The sequence below is a fragment of the Opisthorchis viverrini genome, assembly GCF_000715545.1.
Source record: "Opisthorchis viverrini unplaced genomic scaffold opera_v5_1, whole genome shotgun sequence".
In the NCBI taxonomy this organism is placed as follows: Eukaryota; Metazoa; Platyhelminthes; class Trematoda; order Opisthorchiida; family Opisthorchiidae; genus Opisthorchis; species Opisthorchis viverrini.
The window spans coordinates 5,037,364-5,048,683 of NW_008751657.1; the positions used below are offsets into that span (position 1 = coordinate 5,037,364).

Here is an 11,320-nt window from a genome sequence, read left to right on the forward strand (position 1 = left end):
TGAATTTCTAAGTGGGCAAAATTCGCCATCCTCAAGGCCTAATATTTTCGAGATCCATGGTTTTGGTTTACTTACAACATGTATTTAATAATGTATGCACAGCATTTCATGTTTTTACGCAATTCCTTTGACTGACAAAGATCTAGGCTTCGAGTGCCACCCTATGTTTAGTCTAAGAAGATGGCACGATACATATTATCTAGCGACGTTTCGGAAAGCCAGTGAATTCGATCGTCATGCATTGGTAAGGAGATTTTGTAGTTCGCTTGGCGAAACAGCTCGCGTTATGTACTAGCATAACAAGATACCTTAGCTTCACAGAACTAATCGGTGCCGGATGAATCATTATGCAGAGTCAGTTATACAGCCCAAAACATGCTATTTACCTCCTGACACAAAACGAAAACATACTCTAAAACAGTGACTCATTTTTTGAGGAACATCCATGAACCAACCACAAAGGAATTATATCTGGAGCTGGCGAAATACACTCATTTGCAAATTAATTTGGTTTTTCGAGAGACTCACCTGGAACCCAGCTGAATCTCTCGGTTTTGGTGTTTCCAGGTAACTGAATGTGCTGCACCAGGCCGCCTCATGTTCCAGTGGCTACGATATTCGAGATATCGCGATACATATATATGAGTCTCTCGAAAAACCAAATTAGTTTGCAAATGAATGTGTTTCGCCAATTTCATGAAATTTGGTTTCAAGTAGAACATAAGATTGACGGAAATTCGGGGAGTGTGCCTACCTGATGAGCCCCAAGAAGGGTGCAAGCGGTCGTGGGCTGTTGAGGAGATTTTAGCAAACTTACTAGTAACGCATTACAAAAATATACCTGGAGCTGTTTGTGATTTCGGAACGTGCTTGGGACTGAAAACATTCCCTCATCATTTGTCGTAACAACTCACTGGAGTTCATTGTACTTTTATCAGATTGGCACATGCCCCTTTTCATCTGGCATTGTTGCCTTTTTTCAGGAGCTATCCCATGGGGAAACATATAGTTCTCATGCCTGACTGCTAAAACCTTCCTTTTTCATGTGACAGCGCTTTTCACCCTTCCATAACTTGGACCCACTTTTACTCCTCTATAGTCTCTACACTGCCATGTATGTGCGATTCCTGTCCTCCAATCTTTTCAACTGTCATATTAGAATGCTTGAAAATAAAGGCGAAATCATCCGGTTCGGAACTTCTCCTCTCCAACGATTTCAATCCAAAAAGTAATGCCTTGGTATGCCGATATTTACCGTAACGAGTCACACAGCCTGCGGTTTGACAATTCACTCTTATTCAGCCGAATACTGATCAGTATGAGTTGTGATGGCCCTTAGACGTTGTCGCAACATTTGCTCTCGAGTTTTCCTCGACTATACGTGGTGGACAAAGAAACGAGTTAAAAATAACCGAACCGTTTAGTGCTGGATGCAATTCATTGGCGCAACACAATAAATTACTTCACAAAGTGGTCACTACTTTTTGAAAAAGTGTCAGTCACTGTCAGTCGAGCACAGAGTTTTCTAGTTTATTCAAGCTGACAATACTGGCCGCTTCTGGTAAATTTCCTAAAGAAACAACATTATTGAGGACTTACCGTCAAGCATCCGCTTGGGCGAGTATCCCTTTCACAATAAAATCAATAAAAACACATACCACCCAAGTAGCTATTGACAGTATAATCATAACTATTAAACTTTCGTATTCTAAAACACACGTTTGTAGCGTTTCACGGCAGTTTTGGAGTGAGAAGCTGAATACGGTCAATAAAGTGCGTATTACTAAGAGAGGAATTCATATATATGAATGAAGAGAGAGCAAGAGAGAGGAAGAGAGATAGAGCCAGGCTGAACTACCATCGGGAGCACTCGAACTCCATAGCATAGCAGCGCTAGTCATATATATATATGAAGAGAGAGCAAGAGAGAGGAAGAGAGATAGAGCCAGGCTGAACTACCATCGGGAGCACTCGAACTCCATAGCATAGAGGGCAGCGCTAGTATGTCATTCATCAGACATAGGGGATACATAACTAACAGGTGGCAGGTGTCTATCGAAAAAAGATCTAATGGATTCGTTTTCTGAGTACCGAATAACAAACACGGTGAGTTATGTTTCCCTTTAGTAGACAGGAATTTTGTCCCGCTTTGCTTTGTCTTATGGAAGGAATGTAAGACAGAGGAAAATGACCACGAAAAAATGGCCATGGTTTCTGCATCCTTAGTTTCAAACGTGAATTTCCTGTGGTTTTAACCGTCAGTTCCTACTTCTCAACTAATTCCGTCAAGTTTTACACTGCACGGATGATAAGAGTGCCTCCTTATGAATGCCGGCGGGTGACTTTCCCAGTGCATCTGAATGTTGGTAAGTAAAGCGACTGCATGTCCGATTACCAAACAACGAAAATGATCAGATCATCGCAACAAAACGGATCACTTGTTCGAGAAGAATGGACTTAAGACCTTGTTCAAGCAACATTTCCAAACCAAACGGGCAAATCGGTTTGTTTCAGACCAACTTTCTCTTCCTTGCTCTTCATGCGGTTTTGTTTCTTGTTCTCTTGCAGCTGAGTTTCTGTAATCTACTGACTTGCTACTGACTACCGGTTTTGCACCCACTCTTTTGGCCTTGAGAAATGGCTTTTGCCATTCAATAGAGATGACAGAAGAATGATTTTGATAGACTTCATTTTTTTTCAAACGTTCCCGTTAACCGAATCATGTACTACACAGTGACGGGAGTACCATGTACCTAAATTTTAGACCCATAGCTTTTTCGCATTCGAGTCAGAGTAGGGCGTCTTGATGGCAGAATTTCGAGGACAAGACATACCTAATTTGCGATCACAATAAAGTTAAAAGGTGATAGTTATAGCAATTTTGTGTGTGAGACCAACACCACTGTGTTGTATTAACTGCTTAGCCTCGCAGGTCTGCGCGCAGACCATCAGCGCTGTAATAAGCGAAGTTTGAAAGCGTTATTAAGATCAGACTGACAAGGTTTTGGATAACCATCTAATGCATTCGTTCTACTCATAGAGAACAATTTTATGCCCCTGTTTGCACTTTTCTTCGGACATGGAATTACCAATGAAAGGAAGAAGGCCTTTGCTGCGGAGTCATTTATTAGAAAATGCCAACTGACCAGTTACAGACCATTGGACAGAGAAGCAGAACTATCATTTGCACCTTATTTACAAAAACTAGACATCCATCCTCCCCTGAACGCGTCTTCTTGAACTTTCCTGGATATTCATTGACTCCAATCATCCATTGCTCAAATTCAAGCAAATGCTGCAAAGTGACTTCACAAATTCTGCAACATATCTCTCTTTTCAAGAGACGCAAAGCGAATTTACAAGAACAACCCATACTACCCGCATGCCTCCACATCAGTAGTACCACCGTTACACCGGTAGACCGTGGTTGAAGTACAGGACAACTATGGGAAGATTATGACAATCCTAAGGGCTTTGCGACTTTGCTAGCCTTCGTGGGAGCGGGTAATTGTGATGTAAATCTTGATGAATGGGACCTATGGGCGAATAAGCGAATTGCTGTCAAAAGCCCAATCGTTACGATGATCACGAGTACCATATGCAATAATGACCATATGGCTTTATCTGTTCTCCACGTCTTAGTTGGTAAGGACTTCCTTTCTTTAACCACGAACGAGCAGTTGAATAAGTGTACGGCAAAGTGAGGAACTAGTTGCATTCGCTATTTTTGTGCCTATATTGATTAATTCACGCTGCTACGGTGTGAATCTGTGGTTAATTCGGGCTTCGGCAAGCCACGAAGAAAAGTTGAAGTTCTCATGAAACTTTGCTATATGCATGGACACAATCACTTGTAATGCTGTACCAGATCTACCGAAAGGTCAAATCCCTTAAATTTGGAAAATTCATCCCATCCCCATACATCAAAATTAGGTACATGAAGTTTACTGTGAGCGGGCTTTTAGTAGGCTGAGTGATCCTAGACGATTTTTGAATTATGCTTCTTTCATTGGTCGACGACGGGTTTTCGGAACCGGAGTCAGCTATTAAAACTAAAGCTACACTGGTCACCGGCATGTGCTAATGAAGACAACCTTTTAACAATGGCGTTTTACAAATATTAATTTTGTGGAAAACTAACTACTTGAGTAATGGAGTAGCGAGAACGCAAACTGAATAAAATCGAGGTGTCCTGCTGGCAAGCATGGATCTGGTATATAGTCGCAAGCAGAAAGACGGAGAATCGTGTTAGATGTTTGTATAGACAAATCCTCCTCATGTTGTATTCAACGTGACATTTTTATCAATGGGTAAAGTGCTCGTTATTCGTTTTCCGCTTGTCTCCACTCGCCAACAGCATTCAGCACGTGTTTTGGACAAATCTCCCTATCACAACTAATATTTGAACGCCGAAGTTCAAAACAAAGGGAAAGTGACATGAATAGTTTGTGGCTTCCTGTAAACAGAAAATTCCATACTGTTTCCTTGACTGATCAGAGTAGTTTCAAAGCCAATTGATCACTGTGATCGTGCAAACTTTTCCAGCTCACAGAAGTTGCACGCTTAGTAGTTTCTCACTGTGTATGGACCGGTTCGTAGGCTGATATCGCAGTTTCCTGATGGCAGCCGAGATTGTCCGGTCCGCAATACCGGCCCTTATTGAGTTGCGCTCAGCCATTATGATATTTACGGCCTAACATTGGACTGAATTGCGTAATACACCCTTGATATTTTTGAGTCGGAAGAAGTAGAGAAATCGTCTGCCTCAATTTCTCCGTAAATCTCCACTTTCAAGGAAGTGAGATACTGCAAACCCTTCAGCTACCATTTTGTGCAGTGAGTTAAAGTATCTGCTTTCCCAATATCAGAAGTGAGTGGTGGATGCTTGGTCCGCACTACATCTGCCATTTGCAGATTTGGCGTTCACTTTACGAGAGCAAAAGTAACGATGGAGAAAAGCGCCATTGTCCCGAATGGGCTTCCAGAAAAGAGATAAACTCTCAGCTGAGACCGCTTCAGTTCGGCCACATATGACCTGGCATGGAACTATCAGCTGTTTGATCTACCCACCATTTTCCGACAACCCGAAGTGTCCTGGGGACACAGATCTTTCTGGGAACAGAGGCCCGAACGATAATTCGCCAATTGATTTTTCTATTGTTCAAGTATCACATACCTATCTGGCGAATGAATGGCAGTAATGTTCTCGTTTTGTAAGTGCCCAGAGGAACGCAAACCTCATTTTCTTTCACATAGCACACAGTTCCAGCTCCGGAGACAAGTTACCAAACCGAGAATGATCCTCAACTTTGGAAAACTAACCAACTTATAACTTTAACATTACTAGGAAAACCAGACTCACCTTTAAAGACTGCTACTCCAGAATGGGACTAATGTTTAAAAAACGTAAATGAAAAATTGAGCCTTCTACCACCAAATGCAGTAGTTTCCCTGAGAACTGAATTCTTACACAGGCTGTTCTTCCGAAGGCGTCGTTGTGCTTCACAAATATGGAGATTTTTCTTAAATTCTCGGGGGCTGAGAGGATTATCTTCTGGAGGCCCACAGTTTACTACATTGGAATGATAAAATTAATTTCTTCTGGGGAAGTTTAGCTTGATTTAACCTCTAAAGCCATTTACGGAAATGATCAGTTCTCACTCGATACTAATCTTAGTTATCATTTCGATTGATCTCTTACGAAAGGGAAACCGTTCTTTCGGAACCAGGAGACGGATCGTTAACAGCTCATGGAAGAATCAGGCAGCAGATATCATAAAAGCAAACCGACTTCAAGAACACAGTAAACGAGACAGTACTTTTTCAGTTAATGAGCTCTTTCGAAAGTCGAGGCAAGTGCAGGCTCCCACGTTAATTTTCTATTGAGAGGGAGTTCAACTTCACACGATTTCAGATTAAGATAAAATACTTTAAAATGAAAGAAGACAATAAAATTCTTCAAGCAAGAAACCTTTGGATCGAGGAACCTTTTGTTGTTCCATTAAAGTGGGCATTTTCTCGTCCTCACTCTTGGAAGAGAAATCCCCTTCTTAGGAGGGACCATTTTTCCCAAATCACTGAGTGACGAACCAGTGTACTGCCCACTGAAGTGTAACTTGGCCTTAACAAGTCTAAATATTTGTGGCGTTCTAGTTTCGTCTGAAGTTTACTGAAACGGCCTTCCGTTTGCCGGTCACCATTTACTTTTCATTGGTAACTTAAAACAGTTCAATATACTTGCATACGTCATTGTATTATCAGTTATAGTACCCTGAGTAGGGAAGTAGTATGACCCTATCCAGACAGTAGTTAACGCACATCTGTAGAAAAATAGATTTTGTCCTGCTTTTGTCCTTAGATGAAGCGGGCATGTCTAAAAAAGTTTGCCCCCAGGAACAGTTCAAGGTATCTGTTGCAGAGCTGCGTAAAAGACGCTGTCCTTCGTCCTAATAATCTGCCGAGTGCTTGGACGTAGTTACATAGACAGACTGTCACAGAAAGGAGAGGAACTATTATTGGCGAACCCGAGTTTATGACTTTATAGCTTCAATTTTGTTTCAGACTGCAAACATTCAGATATGCTGAACCACCCTGGTTATGTTTTCCTAGAATTATCTATGTATATGATTTCCATACACCATTTTCCTGTAGTTACTGATGCAGCTTTAAACGCAGGTCGCTTATAGCAGCAAAGATTAAGACATAGAGATGTTGTGGCATGCTTATACCACAATGATAGAGTTTATACGTTTGAGTGCAGCATCAGAGAGCAATGGGGACTCATTGGTTCTTCATTCGGCAATAGGTAGGTCCAGGATGATAAGTGAGGCTTTTGAAAAATGGTAGAGAAAATTTTAAAGGTCTTTGTTAAGAAACCTTTAGTGAAATACTCAGCTGCTAAAAAGTGAATGCTGGTCAGTTGTGTTGAACGCGGTCACTTATATCCTTATCACAGATTTTCTTATGTACGGAGAAAGGATCCGCTTGTAAAACAGTCGTGGTTGTACAAGGTTCTGAAAAATACAGCAATTATTTTAACGCTAATAATGACGAAAATCATAATGGTTTGATCAAGGCTGCACCATTCCATAATTAAATATTTCACATGCTTTTTTCGGAGAAGCGGAATGCGTTTCCGATAACTAGGTACGACGGTTGTTGCATAGATTAAATCCTCAGATGGGATTTGTTAAGTGAAAACGGTAGTGTACTTTCAACGAAACTAAATCACAGTGTTAAAAAAAGCTTGTAAAGCTAAGTAGGTGTTTGTTTTTTGTTATCTGCTATCTTTAGGAAAGTAGTAACTGCGAAGTGGCTCAAAACAAGGCGAAATATTTTATATTTTGACTGTTGCTGCTTTAAGGAATTTAATTTAGTATGGTCTTTTCTAGAAATTCCAACGCAGGCAAAAGAGAGGTTCGTCTTTTTCGGTGAAAAGCGATTCCAGTCAGTTTGAACTGCTAACTAGATGTGACCGAGCAGGTTTCTTCAAAGAAATCCGTGTATTTGAGAACTGATTTTACTACGCGGACGTTGTTTTGGCTTTCAACATTTGAAGAAAGAGGTCGAAATTCAAACATTAGACACTTAGTGGCCTTTAATGTTGTGGGTCCTCACTGGTTGTATGAGAAGTACCAACGTGAAGAACCAATTTCATAGACATTGGAAAGTCAGCAAAACTCAGAACATCATACATTTAAAATCAGAGAAAAGCATACTGCTCAACTGCCGGTGCTCGTGTATTGATACCGAACTTTTGAGTTATTTTTGTATGAGGTTTTGGCTAGAACTTGACAAGTTCTGAACTACGTAAACCTGCTGTTTAATGAACCTTTTATGTAACGGTATGCTCATATTCTGTTTCAAAGCTGCTTTTACGTGCTGCCGGCATCGGTCATACAAGTGCTATCTTAAAGCAACTAATATTGCAAGAATGAGGAAGAACAAGATTGTATAACAACTCATAAGGTTGCTGAAAATTCGTCGACAGCCCACGACCGGTTTGGCCCTTTTTGGGGCCCATCAGGTGGGCGCAGTCCCCGAGTTTCCGTCAACCTTATGTTCTACTTGAAACCAAATTGCACGAAATTAGCGAAATACACTCATTTTCAAACTAATTTGGTTTTGCGAGAGACTCACCTGGAACCCAGCTGAATCCCTCGTGTATTACGTTTATACATTTATAGCGATATCTCGAATACCATACCAACTGAAATATGAGGCGGCCCGGTGCAGCACATTCAGTTGCCTGGAAACATCATAAACGAGAGATTCAGCTGGATTCCATGTGAGTCTCTCGCAAAACCAAATTGGTTTGCTAAGTGAGTGTACTTTGCTAAGTTTGAATCACTTTACAACACTTTGAAACAATCTCTGATCCATGAACCAACAAAAGGACAGCACTTGTAAGTCTTTTGTTGCTCCGGGAATGCGCAGAAATGATAGCAGTCGGCAAACCTTGTGCTGAACATTAGCAAATGGACAACAAATCTCCGTGAAGTTTAGTCCCACTGTCCATCACTTACATCAGACGCCTTCCAGTGGATAGGATCGTCCTCGCTTAATCGATGGCTGGCTTTATTGTCAGTCACTTCAGACTAATGCAGGAACTCATTTGGCCCAGCTTGTTTGCATCGGACTGAAAGAATATGCATTCAAGACTGAATCCGATTATTTAACATTTCATGTGATATCGTTTAATTTGAAAATGACTGTTGTTCAACTTTGATAACTAATACCAAGGTATTTCCTGCAGATACCACTGACAAAGTTCTTCGTTGGTTGCGCAACATGCCGAGGAGTAACACGTGCTTAGGCAACAGTGATTAACATTTATTTGTACGGAGGATTGCAAAAACAATCAGGTCCTGATTTGGCGACTAAATTCATTTCACATGGCTGGTAGAAACTGCTGAAGACTTAACATCCTACTCATGAGGCTGCTGAAAATTCTTCGACAATCCACAACCGGTTTCGCCCTTTTCGGGGCTCATCAGGTAGGCGCAGTCTCCGAGTTTCCGTCAACAATATGTTGTACGTTAGCCCAAATTGTACGAAATTAGCGAAATGCGCTCATGTAAAAACCAGGTTTGGGAGACCAACCTGGAAACCAAGTGAAAGAATCTATCATTTATGATGTTCTTAAGCAACTAAGTGTACTGCACCAGGCCGCCTCATATTTCAGTTGGTACGGTATTCGAGATATCCCGATGAATGTATAGACGTAATACACCAGGGATTTAGCTGGATTCCAGGTGAGCCTCCAGCAAAATCAAATTGGTGTGCAAACGAGTGTATTTCCGCTGAAGGCTACTTTGAAGCCTAGTAAACCTCATCCGGTTTCTGAGAGCGACCTACTTGATTCGGGAAATAAGCCGAGGAAGATATATTGCAGGTCTCCAAAAAATGTCCATTGTGTTAAATACTACTATCCGCTGAAAAATAGTCTATTCCTATTGCATTATTCAATACAAGATGAGTTTGTTGTTCCCGGAAAAAAATCCCAATGATAAACAGTTTGCCCTTACATCGAGATTGTTGTATCGGGGACCCGGTTTCTTGACAGTTTCTCCGAATGTAAAATTTTGTTGGATTCCAAAGTGCCCGACATACTGATTCATTAGACTCAAAACAGGAAACTGAATTGAAAAACAACCCGTTTACTTGAAAAGCGCTTACCTAGTCTAGCTCACTAGTACAGAAGTTCAATGAACGGGAATAATGATTTAAGTTCCCTTGGTCCAAACTTCAGTGATATATCATATCAGTCGGCATTTAACCGGCCACAACCATCAGAAGTTTTGCTTGTTTACTCAGCATTCAATCCTTGCAATAACTTTTATTCAATATATTATTTTATTCTATTATATTACATTATCACTAGGACTTCGACCGATTAGGGGAGCGCTCGTAATAGAAAGTTATCTCTCCACAACGAAATAAACAGAAAGAAAACGCAAGTCCAGAGTGGACTTACCATTTACAGTATTGACAGAACTGAGTAAAACGAGACAGAATGCAAATAGAGGAAGGATCAGGCACCACTGCTTGAAAGCTGCGCGGCAACTCATTTCCGAGTCAAAACGGGGCATGGATATCTGGTCACAGTGACATATGGACTTGACTGATCCAATTTCAAACCTTTTGAAGCGGTAAGCTGGCCTAAAATGGGACCCATTATAAGCAGTAAATGGCGCCCACGTAACAATTAATTCAGCACACGTAGATGCGCACAACTTACTATTCCAGAACTGAATCGATTGGAAAGACGTCTTTGCAGTTCAGTTGAGGCATCCGACGGTAACAAGCCATGTTCGTCGTCATGACCGTCAAGGGGGTGATTGGATTGGTTTCAAGCGGCATCTTAGTTTTTGTTTGCATGTCGGGATACCTTTTGGGAACTAATTCCAGCCAAGGGACCAACCCTGGATATTGTCCTGTCCCATTTTCGATCCTTCTGTACAGGCACGCAAAAACGAGAGACAACGATTCATTGGGCAGACAAGTGGACACACCCCATACACCCTCTATGTGTTCCCTGCCGGTGCTAACTCACAAGATGATTCGTGGAAATTCACGATGTCTCTGAACGAGTGCGTCTGGTGTACCGGCTTATCGATTCGTTGTGCCGTCTGGCAAGCCAAACAAACATCGATTTCTATTTGCGCTAATCCAGCTTGCCTACTTAGAGCGACATTCAGGAAAAGGTTAACTGTACATCGCAAGATTAGATTCCAGAATCTGGCAATCACTGCCGATCGATAGTTTCCAGCACTAGTTGAAATAGTTTAGAGGTGGATGCTAAACGAAAATAATGCTTTGCGGATTTCCTTGGTAGCCACTCTGCGCAGTTTTCGAAAAAAAATCAGGTTTGTTAAGTTTACTTTCTAATCACAGCTAGGTGATCAAGGCACACAACGCTGACATGGAAAATAAATTTGAGCCCTACTGGTGTGATTGTTCGTCGAACTTGGCGATTAGTTTGCTCCTCAGCGTACTAGAAGATATCGCAGGTGCGTGGGAACGTGAGTTCGATACATGTCTCGGCAGTTTGGACTGTAACGTTGCTGAAAGTTAATACTGAACTAAAGAGATGTCTGCCACTTGGGTGGTCCATATTCCTTTTTTGAATTGAATATTATGTATTAGTTATGATTCGGGTGAGTCTTTCGTAAAAACCAGGTTGGTATGCATATGAGTGAATTTCAATAATATTTTATAATTTGGGTTTGAATGGGACATAGAGCTTATGGGAATCCAGGATCTGATTCTATCTGATGAGCCCCAAGAAGGGCAAAACTGGTCTTGGGATATCAAAGTG

At 41.3% G+C, this 11,320-nt stretch overlaps 1 protein-coding gene across 1 annotated transcript in view; it reads right to left on the minus strand.

Moving 5' to 3' along the window:
- T265_00078 (hypothetical protein) overlaps window positions 1-10,276 on the minus strand; it is a gene marked incomplete at both ends in the record, with an annotated part of 42,885 nt that extends 32,609 nt beyond the window's left edge. Inside the window, 2 exons of the mRNA XM_009163735.1 lie at window positions 9,977-10,161; window positions 10,241-10,276. Coding sequence (XP_009161999.1) covers window positions 9,977-10,091 — 115 coding nt within the window. The remainder of the gene's footprint in view (window positions 1-9,976; window positions 10,162-10,240) is intronic.
- Window positions 10,277-11,320: the final 1,044 nt, after the last annotated feature.